Source organism: Exophiala spinifera (assembly GCF_000836115.1).
Source record: "Exophiala spinifera strain CBS 89968 unplaced genomic scaffold supercont1.4, whole genome shotgun sequence".
Lineage (NCBI taxonomy): Eukaryota > Fungi > Ascomycota > Eurotiomycetes > Chaetothyriales > Herpotrichiellaceae > Exophiala > Exophiala spinifera.
In genome coordinates, this window is record NW_015622516.1 from 324,781 (window position 1) to 343,571 (window position 18,791).

At 53.5% G+C, this 18,791-nt stretch overlaps 8 protein-coding genes across 8 annotated transcripts; 2 read left to right on the forward strand and 6 right to left on the reverse strand.

Annotated features, from left to right (window-relative positions):
* Positions 1–442: 442 nt before the first annotated feature.
* PV08_05299 (uncharacterized protein) lies at positions 443–1,528 on the reverse strand (the record flags this gene model as incomplete). Its single annotated transcript, XM_016379643.1, has 1 exon — positions 443–1,528. One exon carries the CDS (start codon positions 1,526–1,528, stop codon positions 443–445), a length of 1,086 nt encoding a protein of 361 aa, XP_016235470.1.
* A 757-nt stretch (positions 1,529–2,285) lies between these two features.
* Positions 2,286–3,949, reverse strand: PV08_05300 (methylmalonate-semialdehyde dehydrogenase (acylating); the record flags this gene model as incomplete). The annotated part of the gene is made up of 2 exons (XM_016379644.1): positions 2,286–2,702; positions 2,756–3,949. 2 exons carry the CDS (start codon positions 3,947–3,949, stop codon positions 2,286–2,288), a joined length of 1,611 nt encoding a protein of 536 aa, XP_016235471.1.
* Positions 3,950–4,560: 611 nt separating this feature from the next.
* Positions 4,561–5,688, reverse strand: PV08_05301 (uncharacterized protein; the record flags this gene model as incomplete). The annotated part of the gene is made up of 1 exon (XM_016379645.1): positions 4,561–5,688. The coding sequence occupies one exon, from the start codon at positions 5,686–5,688 to the stop codon at positions 4,561–4,563; it is 1,128 nt and encodes a 375-aa protein (XP_016235472.1).
* A 433-nt stretch (positions 5,689–6,121) lies between these two features.
* On the forward strand, positions 6,122–7,726 carry PV08_05302 (uncharacterized protein; the record flags this gene model as incomplete). The annotated part of the gene is made up of 4 exons (XM_016379646.1): positions 6,122–6,235; positions 6,294–6,755; positions 6,832–7,149; positions 7,205–7,726. The coding sequence occupies 4 exons, from the start codon at positions 6,122–6,124 to the stop codon at positions 7,724–7,726; spliced, it is 1,416 nt and encodes a 471-aa protein (XP_016235473.1).
* Positions 7,727–9,688: 1,962 nt separating this feature from the next.
* PV08_05303 (uncharacterized protein) lies at positions 9,689–10,945 on the forward strand (the record flags this gene model as incomplete). Its single annotated transcript, XM_016379647.1, has 1 exon — positions 9,689–10,945. The coding sequence occupies one exon, from the start codon at positions 9,689–9,691 to the stop codon at positions 10,943–10,945; it is 1,257 nt and encodes a 418-aa protein (XP_016235474.1).
* A 384-nt stretch (positions 10,946–11,329) lies between these two features.
* On the reverse strand, positions 11,330–12,007 carry PV08_05304 (uncharacterized protein; the record flags this gene model as incomplete). Its single annotated transcript, XM_016379648.1, has 1 exon — positions 11,330–12,007. The coding sequence occupies one exon, from the start codon at positions 12,005–12,007 to the stop codon at positions 11,330–11,332; it is 678 nt and encodes a 225-aa protein (XP_016235475.1).
* Positions 12,008–12,831: 824 nt separating this feature from the next.
* Positions 12,832–14,396, reverse strand: PV08_05305 (uncharacterized protein; the record flags this gene model as incomplete). The annotated part of the gene is made up of 2 exons (XM_016379649.1): positions 12,832–13,636; positions 13,732–14,396. 2 exons carry the CDS (start codon positions 14,394–14,396, stop codon positions 12,832–12,834), a joined length of 1,470 nt encoding a protein of 489 aa, XP_016235476.1.
* Positions 14,397–15,852: 1,456 nt separating this feature from the next.
* On the reverse strand, positions 15,853–16,239 carry PV08_05306 (uncharacterized protein; the record flags this gene model as incomplete). Its single annotated transcript, XM_016379650.1, has 1 exon — positions 15,853–16,239. One exon carries the CDS (start codon positions 16,237–16,239, stop codon positions 15,853–15,855), a length of 387 nt encoding a protein of 128 aa, XP_016235477.1.
* Positions 16,240–18,791: the final 2,552 nt, after the last annotated feature.

The window sequence follows — 18,791 nt, forward strand, 5'->3', positions numbered from 1 at the left end:
CCTACAAAGTGTGTGCAGTCCTGAACCTTTTCTCTCAAGGAACCTTCAACCCGGAGATGGTGTGGTGATGAAGGCGGGCGTCAAGTTTTTTGCATGAAGAAAAATGGAATGGCCTGGAACCGTACGTACGCATGCAGAAGTAGCATCAATGCTCAGGTTGAGCGAAAAGAGCAGATACCGAGCAAAATTTCAAGATTTTGACAAAGACGTTTCCTTGAATGTTTCTTCAACCCGCAAGCCTCTCAGCTAGCAGCAAGCAATTGCTCCTTTTTATCTCCTCGAGATCTTGAGCAACCTATCGTGATGGTGTAACACTTGGGTAACGTGGCTGTATACACACTTATTGTAGTAGTTGACAGGGTTAACACCAACGTGACCGTAAAAAGTACCCGATCTTTCTTATTTTACTCTTTGTACACGATGTTTTTTGTTTTTGTGCCTGCTATTGTTGTTGTCCAAAGTCTCCTCCGCCCAGGATATCCTTCATATTGAGTTGGCCGCTCCCGCGTGGCAGCGGTTCAGGCTGGCCTTCGCCAGGCTTCCAGCCGATCATGTAAATGACCCTGAAGGTGGCAGGGATCCTGTCCTTCTCGTCCTCGTTGCAATGCAGCTCCCTGTAGATTGCCTCGTTCGCCAACAGCACGTCCCGGGTCATCGGCCCGCCCATGCCCTTGGCGATGGCGTTGCCCTCCCCCATGGCCTGTATGTCCGTCATGAGCGCGAACGTGTCGGGGTACTCGACGACGATGTCGTCCACGTCGACGGTCAGCAGCTTGAACCCGGCCCTGGTCAACAGGTTCCCGACGTCCCGCACGTCCGCGAGCGGGGAGACGTGCGGACTGACGCCGCCCCGCCGCTCGAGGTCCGCCAGCTGCAGGGACGACCGCAGCTCGAACAGCGTGTCGCCGCCGAACATGGCGGCGAGGAACGGGGCGTCGGGCTTGAGGACGTTGTTGATGCTCGCGAGCACCGACGGCAGGTCGTTGATCCAGTGCAGCGACAGGCTCGACAGGACCGCGTCGAAGCTGTTCGAGTCGTACGGCAGGCTCTCGAGCGACGGGAGGAGTGTCTGGGTGACGGGCACCTCGGGCGCAGGCAGGCGGTCGTCGTCCCGGTGCAGCGTTGCCGGTGACGTTTCGGCACACACGAGATGCTGCACGCGGGCCGACAGCGGGATCTTGTTTCCTTCGGCTTCGCCGTCGGGCGCAATCATGGGCGGTTGGGAAAGCGCCCGCGCAATGTTGCAGCTGTTGGCGCCCAGGTCGAGAACCCGAGGAAATTGGCGGTTGATGTCGAGCAGCCGATCGACCAGCCGTCGAGCAACTTCGTCTTTGAGGTAGTCTGTCTTGCGGCTGTACTCGGCGTTGGACCCTGCCCGTTCTTTCTGGAGATATTTGACCTTCTCGTTGAAGATCTGGAGCGTCGGCGCCCCGGGTGACTGAACGGCGTACGGCCGCCGATGGGGTTGCGTCGGGCGCCTTCTGAGCGCCGACGTGGGAAGCCAGGGCCGTAGCGCCGGGGGCTTCATTGTCGACCGCGGGAAAGTGTTCAGACAAGTCAATGTCTGGCTATTGAAAGATAAACCCAACCCAGAAGGAAAATATATCCAAGGGTACACGCTCGGAAGCACGTCCCCATAAATCGTGGTGATGATGTCAGCCAATTGGGGATTAATGCAAGCCTGGAATAAGGAGAAGGTAGACCGAGGCTGGGCTCACTACCTACCTACAGGTGAGAACTTCGTTGGACCTTGTTCGCAGCCTGGCTGATCCAGAGTTTGCACAGTTTTTCTCTGTCACTCTGATTCCATGTCCTATGCAGATCTATGCTATTGTCGTCAAGCAATATCTAGAAGCCATGCCTCAAGGCGTAGCCTACAAGAACGCTGTATGTCTTTGAGCACGGTCAATTGCATAGATCAGGTTGTTCAGGGCTGTGGGCGTCCAGATGAATCCAAACATTCAGTGCACCAGGAAAGAGGAGCACTTGATATGGTGCCCTTTCCTAGCCAAGTTTCATGGCCGCGGTACAATACGTTTGCCTAACTAGGTACATCTAGGTAGGTCGGGATACCCTTGTTACAAACCGATAGACCTTCAGCATGCGAAAGAGCATCCCAAATAGACAAGTTCTGCCATAAAGCACCATCCATTTTGATCAATTTGTCCCTTTTTTGCTCAAACGTCCAATTGATGAGTGAACGAGGGAAAAACATTTTGACACATATAGCGGAAGGTAGATACAATCCAACAAACTCATTTCCATCCCCCGCATTCTGCATTGACTTATGAGTGAGTGGGCATGGCAACTTGCTTTTCTGTGGCCAATGCGTCCTCGGCACGCCACAAGCTAGTCACCGTCTTCCACTGGGTGTAGAATCTCAGACCGTCCTTGCCGTAGAAGTTGGACATACCGGTACCTGCGACAGACTTCTTGTTGCCAGTGAAGCTGAACATGGGCAACGGCACTGGGATGGGAACGTTGATACCGATCTGGCCAGCCTCGAGCTCCTTCTGGAACAAGGCTGCAGTGGCTCCCGAGCGAGTGAACACGGCAGCTCCGTTGCCGTAAGGATTTGCGTTGATCAGGTCAATCGCTTCCTCAGTGGTGTCCACGTTCAGACACACCAGCACCGGGCCGAAGATCTCTTCCGTGTAGCACTTCATGTGGGGCTTGACGTTGGCAATGATTGTTGGACCGACCTGATTTCATTAGTATGAGAGACAATCGTACGGGTTTGAGACGTCGAACTTACCCAGTTTCCATTGGGGTACTTCTCTGGCTTCTGGCCACGACCATCAAGCAAGATGGTAGCTCCTTCGTCGACGGCACTCTGAATCAAGTCCTCTACTCTCTTCTTGCTCTCAGGACTGATTACTGGGCCGAGGTCGGCACCTTCCTCAAAGCCACCATTCATTACCAGATTCTTAGCGCGTTCCGCGATCTCAGGAACCCATTCCTTCGTCTCACCGATCATGACAAGCGTGCTCAGCGCCATGCATCGTTGACCCGCTGCGCCGAAAGCAGCGCCAGTGATGGCATTGAGAGCGTGGTTCTTGTTGCAATCCGGCAGGACAGCAGCATGGTTCTTTGCACCCAAGTTGGCCTGGACACGCTTGCCGTTGGCTGAACCCCGGGTGTAGATGTACTCTCCTGCGCGGTTGGAGCCGACGAAAGAGATGGCCTTGATGGCAGGTTCATCGATGATGAAATCAACCGTCCTGGCAGCACCGTGAATAATGTTGACTACACCATCAGGGAATCCTGCCTCTTTGCACAACTCAGCAAGGATCATGGTTGCACCTGGATCGCGCTCCGAGGGCTTGAGAATCAAGCAGTTGCCGGTCACTGTAGCCAGAGGAATGGACCACAAAGGAATCATGGCAGGGAAGTTGAAGGGGCAGATCGAAGCGACGATGCCGAGAGGCTCGCGGTAGCTGCGTGTTTCCATGTCCTTTGCGACCTCAATAACCTCGCCTGGGATCTGGGTTGTGATTCCACAAGCGGTTTCGCAGACCTGAAGACCACGGAGTACGTCGCCCTTGGCATCGGCAAACGTCTTGCCCTGCTCAAGAGTGATTGAAGCGGCTAATCTGTCCATGTTCTGACGGATCAGGTGTGTCAGGCGGAAGATGATTTGTTGTCTTGTCATTATGGAAGTGGCTCGCCATTTCGGGAAGGCCTTTTGCGCGGACTCGACAGCCGCCTTCAACTCTGCATCGGTGCTCTGAGGGACGCGGGTGACGAGGTTGTTGGTCGCGGGGTCATGAAGATCGATCCATGTCGTTGCTTGGGAAGCGACAAACTGATTGTCGATAAAGTTGGTAGTGTCGGTGACCTGCTCGATCTTTGCGTGAGTGGTAGGGTAGTCTGCCTGTGCAGCGGCCGCAGCGAGATGCTTGCTGGTAGCATGTAGTCGTCGCGTTGCCGTCTGCTGTGTAGGTGACATTCTGAGGGAGGCGTGTGGAATCTGTAGTGCTCGTCTCGCAGACAATGCGGGGACTGCGCGCAGTAGGGAACGACGACCGGCCATGGCAACAGGGTCTCAGGAGTGGAGGGATTGGACGACTAGTAGACACTCGAGGCGAAACGTAGCCTGATGCCTTTTCTGCAGAGCAGCTGCAGGTATATAGGAAGAGTACGAGTCTTAACTCTTGTGCAGACAAGTTGGTGGCCGTGAATTGAACGAGAAATCGCCTCCCGAGGCATTACATCCTGTCCTTATTGGCCGGCCCTGCTGCCGGCTATCTGCGGACAATATCTGAGGGAAGAAGACCGGTACCGTGCCGGTTCTGCCCCACGAAACCCTCGACTTGGACCCCTGCTTTCCCCGGTGCACGTGACCGCACGTGACCGCACGTGATGGGTGCCTCGGACCACCAGGATCCGGTGCACCCTTCGTTCACCCCGAGCTGAAGAGGGAAGGTTCAAGCTCAGAGACGGGCTGCTGAGACCCGGGTACTTGTACACGAATTTTGACTGACTCTTTTTGTGCACTTGTTCAGAAGCAGCAAGCTTTGTCGGGCCGAGGTGTGTCGGCCCAGTAAGGTTTCCTTCCATTCATCGTGCAATCCCACCGGAATCCTTTGTCGACTTACTACCACTGCAAGAAGCAGTTTCCGGTGGGTCATGTTCCGTCTTCTTACCACTGGCAAAGACAACTGGCTCGTGTCGATTGCGGTTGACTTGCAAGTTGAACACATCGAGTCTCTGGTATCCACCTACCACATCGTGATATTGTTTTCCCTCGACACATTTGTTCAAGTCGATGTCCGCTATCAGGACTCCTTCTTCGTTTTGCAAGCATAGACCTTCGTCCTGGACATCGCTGGACGGCCACACTATGCGTGATTTGATTAAGTGGCCATTTGGGTCAAGAAATTGGGTTGTGGCCTGCGGATAGGTAGAGAGAATCTTCGTTGTCCTTCTGGGATCAGATGTCATCTGTGCAATGCCCTGAATGCTCGCATGGTCAAGCACTCCGGCACTCTGGATACCAAAACATTTGGCTTCAAAGCAATGTGCCGCCGCGCGGATCGTGTTAGCATTCACATTGTCATAATTGCCGGTCGCTGGCGTAGGCTCTCCGTCCAAAGGTAGTCTTGTTGGCCAGATGGCTGGCCAGCTCGAAATATGCACCTGCTCCCCTTGTGCCATCAGAGCATATCTGGCTAAAGGATTGGTGTTTTCACCACATATTAGAGCCCCAATCTTTCCCAGACGGGTATCAGCAACTCGGAGACCATGGCCATCGCCAGGAGACCAGGTCAGCTTTTCAAAGAAGGTGGGCATCAACTTGCGATGATGGACCAGGATTTGGCCGTCATCTCCAATGATCAGATTCGAGTTGAACAAGGTTGCAGAGCTATATCGAACCTTCTCTGAAAATCCTAGACTGATCACAATGCGCGACTGCAGAGCAGCCTGCTGTATGGCCTTGATCTCCTCCCCATCAACATAAACCGACTCCTCGGCCATGTAACGAAAGAAGTCATGACCCGTGGCGGGCGCGATTATTGACGACCAGTAAGGAAAGCCGGGGATGGATGACTCGGGAAAGACCACGAGTTGGGCTGAATTCTGGGCAGCTTTCCTCATAAATCCGATGGTCTTATCGGTGGTCTGTCTGGCTGAGCCGAAGACAGATGCGAGATGGCATGCAGCGGCCTTGAACCTTGGGAGCGCCATGGCCAGTCGAGACCACCACCAAAGGAAAGCCTCGTGACGGGGAAAAGCTGAGACAGACCGTAGCCGTGAGATAGCCAAGTCATAAATAACTCCCCGGGCCTCTAGTGGCCTGACATTGTATAGGCTGGGTCGCTGGGAATGGAGTGATGGACGCCGTCGTCTGGGGTACGATTCGAATGCCCCGTATTTGCTGAGCCTGTAGCCGTGCCCCTGTCGAATTGTACTGTTGACCTCGCGGGCCGCCACCTCCAATTCGGTTCAATTGCCTCGGCACTTCGGGAATGCCGCTCACGCATCATCAAGCCAGAGCAGCTCAATGTAATCATCACCTTCAATATAACCACAATCGATCTCATTTCCAAAGTCATATTCCCCGTCTTGTTCGTTCTCATTCCGTCGAGCCCCCAGATTCCTTTTCCTCCTTTGACTGAAAATGTCTGTCCCTTACCTCATCAACAGTCCCGCCGGGCACATTCCCGCGTCTGAAAGAATTCCGGTTATTGCTCGACCCTTTGTCAGTGAACGGGCGAAGAAGACGTTGGATCTAGTAAGCAGGGGGAACGTCTTGTTGGCTACTTTGATGGATTCTTACATTTTCAATCCAGGTGGAACGATTTGTCGAGGAAGAATGTATTCCTGCCGACGAGGTCTTCAAGCAACAGATCGGCGAAGGCACTGTGGCTCGTTTTGATTCACACCCCCAGGTCATTGAGGACCTCAAAGCCAAAGCCAAGAAACTGGGGTTATGGAACATGTTCCTCCCCAAGAACCACTTCAAGGAAGGTGCTGGCTTCAGCAATCTTGAATATGGTCTGATGGCAGAGTACCTTGGAAAGAGTGTGACAGCCAGCGAAGCCACGAATTGTGCCGCTCCCGATACCGGGAACATGGAGGTCTTCGCCAAGTATGGTACCGAAGAACAGAAGAAGCAATGGCTCGGTCCGCTATTAGATGGCCAGATCAGATCAGCATTCCTAATGACGGAGCCCCAGGTGGCAAGTAGTGACGCCACCAATATCGAGCTCAGCATGCGTAAAGACGGCGATTACTGGGTTCTCAATGGACAGGTAAGTCTTGTACTGGCATTACACTCGAGTATTCCTGGTGTGCCGCTGTCCGATCGTTTGAATTAACGTCTCCCAGAAATGGTGGTCTAGTGGTGCCGGTGACCGCCGCTGCAAGATTTACATCGTCATGGGCAAGTCAGATCCAAACAACAAGAACCCCCATAAGCAACAGTCGGTCATTCTCGTCCCGGCCGACACTCCAGGTATCACTATCCACCGCATGTTGTCCGTCATGGGCTTCGATGACGCACCACACGGTCACGGTCACATCAGCTTCGACAATGTCCGCGTACACAAGAGTAACATGGTCCTCGGCGAGGGGCGAGGTTTCGAAGTGGTCCAGGGTCGTCTTGGACCTGGCAGAATTCACCATGCTATGCGATCTGTTGGCGCTGTATGTTCTACCAACCTTAATACTTAAACCCCCAATACTAACAACGAACAAACAGGCGGAGAAGGCATTAGAATACTTCCTCGCGCGCTTGAACGACCCGACCAAGCGTCCTTTCGGCAAACAACTCGCAGAACACGGCATCATGCTTGAACGCGTGGCAAAGTCACGTATCGAGATCGACGCCTCTCGTTTAGCTGTTCTCAACGCCGCTATCAAGATTGATCAATCGAACGCCAAGGATGCGCTCAAGGAGATCTCAGAAGTTAAGGTGCAAGTACCAGCAATGTTGATGGAGGTGCTCGACCGTGCAATCCAAGCGTACGGAGGTGCTGGAGTTTCCCAGGATACTCCCCTGGCCAGTATGTGGGCCAGTGGACGTACAATGCGAATCGTGGATGGGCCGGATGAGGTGCACATGCTTCAACTGGGCCGGAATGAGAACAAGCGTGGTGTGGCCCTTTTGAAGAGGATCCAGGCCCAAAAGGAGAAGGCGAGGGAGTTGTTGAAGAAGTATGGTCTGCAAGAGACGGATGTCCTGCAGCTCAACAGAGTTAGTGGAGGAAAGTCGAAGTTGTAAATTATCTGCAGGAATTTTGAAGCAGTAGCATTCCCAGAAGGATGGAGAATGGGAGCATTGATTTGCTGAAGTGTATCTTGATTTGGTACTGGTTGTATTGCTTGTTCTTCGAATGCTGCTCGTGTATGCCAACGAACGTCGCACCAACGCTTTCACAAGCTCCAGGTGACAGTAATTGACAACATGTCTTACAAAACTCCACCGTTCCTCACAAGTGTACCAGACGACATCTTAGACGATGAAGGATTCGTCTGACGAGTTCTTAACCAACAGTATATTTACTCGACTCGGTTCGTCCTTCTCGTACTCCATACACATATGGTCTCGCGGAGACGCAACGCAAAGGGCAATATCCCACCCAGTATGTGCAGAACGGCCGAGTGACATCTTCCGGCTCCTGCTTCTACGGCGACTTCGCATTATCGTCACCCGAATCTTGGTGATTGTTGCGCACAGTACCGCCTAATGTCAGATTATTTCTCCAGAGTCATCAACGAGCCGCCGAAGGGCCATCATGAACAGCGCCGTGGTTACTAAAAAGACGTCTCCGCCTGATGTGCGAAAGACCAGGGATTTGTTGAGCTTTGACGGCGCCATACGATCCCAGCATCATCATTCGCTACATTGAGCTTCACCCTTGCGGCGCGCCCGCTAATCTGACTCCCTCGCTTGCAACGTGCAGGCTTCTCCTGAACAGCTACCTCAGCACCCTTAACCCTCCCACATGCTGTTAAAGCACGCTGGAGTACAGCGGCGACGTGAGTCTTTGTTTCCATCCGAGGATGGACCAAGAGCACATATGCGGCCTATGGCGCTCCACTCCTTGTAAATCGACCTGGCTGGGTTTTCTTCGCCTGCGAGGGAACCTCGCTCTTCGGATACTGTGTGGATTGCGCTGATCGTCAAACCGCGTGAGGCTTTGGCGCTCCCCGTTGAGTTTGTGAGAAAGTCAAAATCCAGTGAGCAGGAGACTCTAGTCCACCATGGCACACCACGACACACCGATACACACCAGTCAAGTGCTGTGGCACAATACGGGCAGAAACACGAAACGCTTTTTGTGTCCTATGTCTTCCTCGTCCTCATGCGGTACCCACCAGAACTCTGAGCCTTGCCTTTCATACGACACCTACAGCAACTATCCCTTGGCTTTGAATGACTCGTCCCCGGTATCTAGTTCCCAAAGGATCACTAACACGTCTCCTGTTTCTTCGTATCAGTCGCTGCTTGATTCAGATGGTGTCTCTTCTGCAATATCCGGCGCCAGTGGTCTCATTGCCAAAGCCATTCGTAACCCCCGTGGCTCGCCACTTGCCAACCGCGAGGCTATGATACCATCCTCAGTTGCAAATAGTATGGTCGATCAATACGACCAACCACCGTCTGAAAGGGCCGAGATCCAAGGACTACGATCAAGTTCTGTTCGGTCGGCCGATTTCATCGTTTACTGGCCGTCGATCAACTCTCAAGTTCTGTCTCAGCTGCTTGGGGACATGAAGTCAAGGCAACACTACCAACACATTGGAAAGAATTCAGTGACGAAGCCATCATTGAAATACCGTAGGTTTCTAGGCTGCTCAATTCTTCCTGCACCCGTGTCATTGACTACCACATACATCAAATCAAGCCTTACTCGGGATCAAGAACCTACCGAAACAACTGACCGGAGAGCTCTGGTCATCATTCAAAAGGAATGGCCATGCCGAAGTGAAGCGCGGCGCTACGTTAAACTAAAGCACTTCGACTTCCTTGGGGTTCATTTAAACAACCTTCACCTTGGGCTCACATTGACATTGCCGCAGTCCTCCTTTCTCTATCGGTCCAAGGGTCAATAACGGCTATAAATACCGCTCTACCCCGGCTCCATCCTACAAGCATTCCTTCCCACTCATCGAGATCACAGCACAACCCTGTGGCACCTCACAACATACAGTCCTCTTGCAGCTCTCAAGAACAAGCAAGATGACGACGGCAACGATATTTCCCACCTTGACCCGGATCAAGAAAGATCCCAATATAAACAAAAACGATGTCCTCTACGCGGAACAAAATCTACCACTTCAATACAGAGATCTTTTGATGAACAACAGGACAGTATATAAGAAAGTAAGAAAGATACTCGGCCGATACCCGATATTGAGCTCTCCTGCACAGAAATCTACTTCTACAGATGTAGAAAGCCCGCAGGAAATCGATGGGACTATCCCTCTAAGTGCCGTTGGAGGACGCAAGAAAAGTCTGAAAAGAACCAGGAATCAGGAAGTCAGCGAACACGATGGGGATGTAACACCGGAGACAACAGGTCATCCTACGAGAAAAAAGGCTAGGGTAAACGCCGTGGCTCTTGATCTCAGCGGTCATATCAGACTACAAAAATTCCTCGACAAATCGAAGCAGGTGGGTCTGCCCGAAATGCCAAAGGACACCGAAGTCCCAGTCGGCTTCTGGTCGCTCGATCCGAATCCCCAAAGGTTGGTGACAGTAGAGATCCAGAGGACGGGCAGGCTAGGATTCTTCGTCAGGAATCTGACCAGACAAGGGATGGGTATTGTACCGTCAGACGAATACGGAACAGCAGCTGACAGCATGATGAAGCTGGAAATGGAAGACGCAAAGAGACTGGTGGACTGGCATCCAGACTGCAAGAAAGCGGGAGCGGACACATCAGTAAAGATGCTGACCATGTATGCCTTTGCCTACACCGAAAACAAGGCGGGCCTCATACCTTGGTCCAGCGGGGCAGACATTTTCAATTTCCCGGGCCTGGGAACCGTCTACGAATTCCTATCCGGAAGAGCGACGCGGTGGGAGGCAGAGCTGACGTTTGGACGCGGTTGGTCTGACCGACAGGAACTCCTCCTCCGGTGCCTCGGTTTGATATGCCAGATGGAAAACGCATCCACGCAGGCGAAATCCTGTTCGGAGAAGATGTTCGAAATCTTGGGACACGATGTCGACCCTGGCGAAAAGGCAGAACGAATGTTCAAGGTCTTCAAAGATCTCACCGAAGCCGCTGGGAAACCTTTGAAATGGGCCTTGAAAGGTCGTGCGATCAGATACGATTCGGTTGAAATCAATCAGCAAATACCCGGTGCACTCCTGCAAGCAGTCAAGGACGACTACAACTGCGCTCCGAAACGGGTAGGACCAGGGTGGATTCTCAAAAGGCTGCCACGAACCAGACCGCCGCCGCCTGAGCCACAGGATCGGCCAGCGTAATCCACTACGGACAAACGTCTTGAACTTCCTTTCTTGATTCCCACCTTCGCCAAAACGCCAGGGGAGAGGACCCTTGATCGCCTTCTAACGGGTTGATGGTTATCAATGCGACGACTGCGGAGCTAGCAATGACTTGGGTATGTTGGGTAAGAATACGAAAAGGGACTCGGCATGGCATGACACCGAAGTGATGAGAAAACCCTTGGAAGCTATGGATGCTCGTCAGCGCGGGTTTGGGGGTGTGCTGGTCTCACCCAATTTGGACGCTCTTCTATCTACCTTACCTACCTAACCGACCTGCAGGCAGGCAGAGGCAGGCTCGAGGCATTGGGCATTGGGCATTTGGAAACCATGGACCCCCTTTCTTTTCTGAAAGTATTGATATCAATAACATCCACGATCATGAGGTCTGTCCCATCTCGGGTCCTTCTCGTCCTTTGGGTCGCTCCAGCCGTCAAAGTACTGCACCCTCTTCTGCTCGGTGAGGAGACGTAGATCAAAGTCCTCTCTGGGGTCAATCGTAGTCCCGTTGACGGCAACGTACGGCGTCGTATCTTTGTCTCCGTCCCACTTGGCCCGCCAGACCTGCCGCGCCGGGACACCTCCTCCTCCTCCTTCCTCTTCGGCCTCGGCTGCCTCACCACCACCACCACCACCTACCAACACCGCATCGTCTCCCTCCAGGGCGACGGTCTCGCCCACGCCGCCAAAGGTCAGGCACCGCACCCCGCACGTGGGACAAAAGTAGTACTTCCGCAGCTTCTCGAAGCACTGGTAGGTGCTCAGCTCGCGGTCCGGGTCGAGCGGCGACAGGAGCATGAAGTCGTCCCGGGGGTGGGCCGGGTGGACGTGGAAGAAGTTCATCTTGGTGCACGTGCTGCAGTTGCAGCGGTACACCTCCTGGTCCGTCGGGAGCGGCGGATCGGTCGCCGAGAACGGATGCGGGAGGCGGAGGAAGACGACGTACTGCGTCAATCCGCAGTGACAGGATCCGCGACACGCTTGTCGCCTTGGTGGTGTTGTTGTCGTCGTCGTCTCTGCTGCTGCCGCCGCCGTTGCCATTGAGAGAGAACGTGTGTGTGTTTGCGTGTGTGTGGGGGGGGAGAAAAGGCGAGAGCAGCGACTGAGTGAGGCTGCCTTTTGGAATCAATGGGATTTGGGAGATTTGTGGAATTCTGTGACGAGGGAGGCTTCACAAGAAACCCGGAAACCAGGGAAGAAACCAGGACCTACAAAGGTGATCAAAATCCTTTTTTTTTTTGCTCTTCGACAGCCAGGGCAGGGAGGGCAGTTTATAGCAGTAGTTGTGCAGTAAGGATAGTGTAGGTACTGACTGACTAACTACCTAAGGCAGGTAAATTGTGTACCGTACGGTTGTGTCTGTCTGTCTGTCTGTCTGTCTGTAAGCGACCGATAAGGGAAAAAAAGGAAAAGATACAGGCAGCAACGCGATTCTCGGGTTCCAATCACGAAAATGAACGAAACACGCGCTAACGCGATGTCACGGGACCGTCTTCAATAAAAGGTTGGAAAAAACACAGAACAAGCCCGAGGCGATGCTTGTAAAGTATTTTCTACGAGAAGCGGTGATAGTTGTGGTTCGATGCCGTGTATACCTACCTACCTATGTATCTGTATACATGGGCACAAAAGGGGGTGCGCGAAACATCTTGTGGAATATTAGTGAGAAGTGTGGACACACACACACACAGAGAGAGAGACAGAGAGAGAGAGACAGAGAGAGAGAGACAAAGTGTTCAAGGTAAGTCGCTGAACCATAGGTCATACACCTGGTTCACAGCAGAACCTCATTGACCCCGTCTCGTCACGACTTTTGAGGTAAATTTTTGACTTCTTTACTCCTATTTTCTCTCTCTCTGAGGTGCTCAATCCACCTCAATTGGTTCCATGGTGCTATCACTTTTCCCCTCTGGACCAGACCGGCTGTTCTTTTCGCATCCATCTGCACACTCAAGCCTTCGAAACGGCAGAACCGGCGAACCAGGCCACAGAGCCACCCATTCAAGATTCTCACTGGCTGCCATGACCATGAGCCTCCCACAGTACCCACATTGACGATTGGGCTGCGTCTTGAGCAGATCCAGCTTGTCAAGCACCATGTCCGATGTCCCGTTTGGCATGAGACCTCGAAAGTCGATCTTTTGCTTTGGATCAAGCCTGGCGAGTTGTCGAAGGACAGTCTCACTTAGCGATGGGACACCACCAGATGGCGCCGCGCTCTTTCTTCCCCTCTCTCCTACCGGCTGAGAAAGCATATTGGATAAACCATCGCTCGTGTTCTCTTGCCCGAGTGTCAACGGCCTTTGCTGCCGCCATGGATTCCCGGCCGCGATCAATCTTGTCAATTTGTGAGACCTCGCCAAACCCACAATTTCCCAAGGTAATTCATTCAGCTGGTTTCCGGCAATGTTCAAAGTCGTCAGGTTGACGAGGTCCCGAATCCCAGGGGGGATGGATGTTAGACAGTTGTTTCGCAGCGACAAAAGCCGCAGATTTTTCAGTTCGAGTATCGGGGCCGGAAATGTTGTGAAGAGGTTGTTGGCCAGGTAGACGCGAAGCTGCGGTTCGAGATCGGTGCCCGTGTCGAGCATGCCCGGGACGATCTCATCTTGCTTGGCCAAGGTCTGGAGAGAGGTGATTTCTTCAGGCAAGGAATCTAACGATCTTCCCCTTTACGGCGGTAACAGTAGTAGTAGTTAGCAAATCAGACCCCAGCGCACTTCGCTCATAACAAAAAGTCCTAGACACAGGTGCTAGGTACTCACGAGAGATCCACGTCTTCCTTGCCCATGTCAAGACACTGATGAACAATCTCGCAGACCTCGCGATGTGCCTCCGACATGGGCTCCAGCGGCTTCACCTTGGGTAAGATCTTCGTCTTCGGGCTAATACTATCGGTTGTGGTCCGAACACGACCTTCAGCTCGGTGGCGTTGATCTGGAGAACTCTCTTGTGCCCATAATCTGAATGGCCTCTGTTGCCTTGTCATGTGGTGTCCGCGTTCATGTTCACGCGACTGATCCCTCATCAACTCATCCTCCAACGTGAACGAGTCGCTGGACAACAAGTCGTGGTCCTCGCCACTCTCGTCTTGACTTCCCATGAAGATACCCGAGTCAAAGTTGCGCGTGAACTCGCGCTTCTGCCGCGCGCTTTTCCTGAGTCCCTCACGGGCGGGGTGCCGATCCCACCATGATCCCTTGAAAGTCCGTTTCTTGCGGCGCCGGTCCGTGTAGTTTTCGGCACCGGGCGCTTGTTCGTCGCTGGAGAAGAGAGCCGGGTCGCTTGATGTCGTCAGCGTAGGCTCGTCGTCGTAGACCTCGGCGCGGGTGCGTTTGCGGGCCAAGAGGAGCGACTGGCGCGGACGGGGAGGCGTCTGGGCGGCGATGATCGCGGACTGGGGTATGGGAGGGAGGTCGAGATCGTCCATCACGAGCGAGGGCCTTGTGTCTGCAGACAAACAAAAGTATGCCCGAGAGGCAACGGCGCAGCGTGCCTGGTTTCACGCGAATGATGTGCGTTGTTGAAAGCGAGCAGCACCTCTTCTGCGCTGGAGAACCCCAATGAGTGCGGGATGGTCGCGAGGCAAACACCTGCACAGAGGGCCTGGTGGCGACTATGATGAGGTGCAGTAGAGAGGATCGCGGCGAGGGGAGGAGAGGGAAAGTTGGACACTGGGAAATAGACTATGCGCAGGCGCTCAGAGGTTGAAGAAGCCGGCGGAGAGGTGAGCAAAGAAACCAAAGAAAGAAAAGAGCGATGGGAACCTCGGCGGATAAATCCAACATGCGAGTACTCCCACGGAAGATGCGCTTGTTGGTGGTGTTGAAAAGGCGAGTGACGTTGAAGGCGAGATTCACGACGCGTCAAATCGAGCCGAGTGTCGCGTGTGCGGGTGACAGATGGATGAGTCCGTCGTTGCCGATGCCGCCGCTGTCGCTGTCGCCGGCACTCGGCAGCGATCACTATATGACACCTCCTAGGACAATATCTACCTAGGTAGTATGGAGTACGAGTACCCTGTATTCTTTTGGAGTCTTCCTGCGTAGTTGGTCGGGCAGCAGTACTTTGCATCGTTCTTCTACACACTCCAGCCAAACCTGAACAATAATGGTGATCAGCACGTACGGGGCGGAGGGGGGGTTTGCGCGCGCCTGTTACATACACCTCATCAGGCAAACACATTCAGAACAGGGTATAACCGTTCACCCACGCAGTGTTCCGTACTCGATTACCACAAAGTTTTTCATGTAGACATGTTCAAAATTCAAAATCGTGTTGAAACTATACAGCTGTGAAAGGCCATATAAGATTTCTCCGGAGAGAGCTAGAATGATTTCGCTTGCACGATTCAACAAGAGAAGAATAGTTTCAGTCGTATCGGTCGTCTCAATGCAAAAATCATGCGCAGCCCCTCCCTCTGCTCAGACATACGATAAATCTCCTCGTCTCTCCTCTCCCCTGGAACTTGTGCGTCGAAGCGCATAATGTCCCTTGCCACACACAAACATAGACAGACACCGTGAGTGTATGCAGGTCTCCTCTGTTCCCTTCCCCCCACCCAGCAATCGCGTCCCAGGCGATATAAAACCATCTCCTCCCTCTCCAATACTCTTGCCTTCGAAACACACAAGGCCGGCTGCGACCTATGGATTCCCCCGAGTCCCGCATCGAGAAAATAAGAGTGTCCTTCTTCGGACGCTCTCCAAGAAATCAAACAATATGGGTATAAAATATGGAAAACTTCATGTAAGGTAGGCCAGCCGAGGAGGCAGACTGGGGCTTCGACTCAGCAAAGACTATTGACACAGTCAAAAGACAAAAGAAATGAAGTTTGATATCGACTGGACGCTGAGCATGTCGACAGTTTATCTGAGTGTGTCTGGCTATAACGAACCCCAGACCATGGCGGCGGCGCCTGCTAGAGCGGCCACTGCGAGGTTGATATCTTGCGCGCTGGCGGCACCGGTGGCAGAAACGATTGACGGGCTGCCAGAGGAAGACGATGAGCCGGCGGTGAGGGTGGGCTTGTTGTATTCTGTTGATGATGCCTGGGTGGTGTGCACTGTACTGTTCCACCCGGTTGGGTGCGAGACGATGGTGGATGTGGTTGCGTTGGCGTACATAAGGTACTTGGTCACAGTCTTTGTAGTTGACATGGTAGCTGTGACGGTGATACTGGTTGTTTCTGACCAGTCTCCTGCCTGCGCATCTGCGAACACAGACGGTGTCAGCGCAAGCAGGGCTGCGGCGAATGCTGTTGTGAAACGCATTTTGATGTATAGTCGAGAATAACGTGGGTCAGGGAATGCTCTCCTCGATAGAGCTGTGGGTTTGCGACCGAACGACGGTTTCTCGATATGCTGTGCTCGGCGAAAGAATGTGTTTGCGTTGTGGCTGTGACTGACTGCCTGAGTGAGCTCTGCTCGAGTTGGTGATTGAAACGAATGCGATGCGACTGAGAGGGAGCTCAGTGACTCGGACGATAGCCAAAGGTGCTATCTGCAGATCAGACTCTGGGGTGCGCAAGGAGAAGAGGTCAACGCAAAGAGAGAGAGAGAGCAGCACAAGCGTATATGTGGCGGCCGGCAAGCATATCTGATGGGGTAGGGTTGTGGGAGGTGCGCTGGCCATGATAAAGGTGGACCGCTGGCCTGGCAGCGTCGCAGCGATGGCATGGTCGCCTCGACAGTGAAAATTGCGTTTGTTTGGAGAGAAGCGCCGGTCACAGTCCAGCTTCCAGACGATGGCCGTCGACTGGCCGAATTGCTGATTTCGCTGGGATTGAGCTCCGTTGATCGTGGAGAAGAAAAGAAAGTGGACCACCATGAAACACGGTCGCTGAATGGCCGGCCTCTGCCCATCCGGGCCTGTTCCTGGCCTGTCCCCCGCCGCCAGCCAATGCCAGCCACGCCAAATCTCCCGACAGGCCGCTAGGGATGTCAAGCGCCAGATTAGCCATGAACCATTGATGCTAGTCGGGACAATTCGAAACTTAAGGGAAGACCGCAGACGCCAGGGAAACCCCGGATGGCGAAAGAATTTGAGCAGGCAAATTCAAATGCGCTTCGTTTCTGATTCGCCCTGGACGATGGAACCCTCTTGCAAAGACGGCCGGCGATGCGGGCCCTGGCAGACGGCCGGCACAGAGAGCCAGGGCAGAGTTTTTCGCGAAATCTTCAGCCGCCTATCATTGCTGGCACTTTCGGTTCGGCCCAGGGTGCATTGACACACTAGCATATTGGTTTCTCTGCAGACTGGCTCTCGACACCCCATGCAGAGCCTCCGAGCCGCCAGTGTCACCGTGTCAATTTCACAATACCAGAGTCGAGCAGGAAAGCTTTGCTGGTGCCAGATCTGCCGCTGACGTCGCACGCAGAACTCTTCTTGCAACTGCTGGCTGGCACGTAGCCAGGGCCCAGAGGTGATTCTCGGGGTTGGTTGGCCACGAGGTAATTTGGCTTGCCGCAGGAAAAGCATTGTTGATTTCCGCAGCTCCTTGCAACATGCCTCTACCTTGAGTACGCCGTGCTCGTCCTGACTGGGTTCCTACCTATGCTTCGTGACCGTCGACCAACTTCAAGCGACCTACCATGGGTACAGGACGGGTTTCAGTGCTGGTCAACTGGGACAATAATCCCGCTCCAGGTGCTTGGTCGACTGAGGAAGCGCAGAGCCATGGTGTTTGACAGGCTATTGTTTACTAGTCTGTGCTCCGAATCTCCCCAAAGTGGTTGGCTTGGCGCCATCATCGCACCGGCGTCTCTGGCCTGGAAGCAAGAGAAATTGCTCCTTTGGGCCACCAAACCTAAAACCACTGCAGACAGCTGTTCGACCAATCTCACCGGGAAAGGCCACTTATCATGCTATCACTCACAGACCGCTGTCCAAGCGATAAGATTGTGCTCGAGAGCTTTGAGAGCCTTCAAGCTCCCCAATCGCACGGTCGAGGCGCTCAAACACTCTCAACGGCGCAAGGGTCTCTAGTATCTACTGTACTGATGCTGCGGCGGTCTAGAAACAGGCATCGACTCTCCCAACGGGGTTCGAGGCCCGTGTCGCCGCATGGATCACAGCATCTCGAACGCGACAGAGCTTCATGTACGGCACCGAGTAGGTAAAGGGATTGAAGCGTTGGGGGAGAGTGTGTCACTTGGAACAGCGATAAGACGAGAACCGGATGGCACAGAGACCTACAGTACTAGAGGCGAGCCTAGTCCCTCATTCTAACTTCTAATAAACCCCTCGGCCACCAGGCTTCGCAGTTTGATACCTGTCTCCTACACTCCGTACCGTAGGCTTTAATTGAGTGTGATAAGATTGCGTGTACCGTACTCCGTACAGTATAATTTGCTTCTCCGGGGGAGTAGCCTAACCATACCAACTATTGTAGTCAGCAGGGGCTTTTTGACGTACGTAGACTGGAGTGACGATGGCCTCGTGGGGAGGCCCCCGAATATGGAGTGTACGGCAAGGAGTTCTGTATAGACTGGACACTACTAGTGACTAGTAAGGAGCATCGGTATCGACCCAGCAACCAGTCCAGTGTGTCTCAAGCGAAATCAGACTCCTTTTCGTGACTCGTGCCTTCGATCCGCCTCCCCTTTCGAGTCTCGACATCTCGCATCTCTACCGAATACAGCCCTCAGGCATCTCATTTGGGAAGACCTCGTTCTTGGTCAGGAGTCACTAACTAGTGACACGTAGAGTCGATGAACCCGAGCCTCTGTTTCCTCCTGCGGGCAACTTATAGGAGTCTACCCTTTCGGAACTCAGGACTCAACGACACACAATGGCAGGGGGACAAAACTGGCTCACTCCTCAG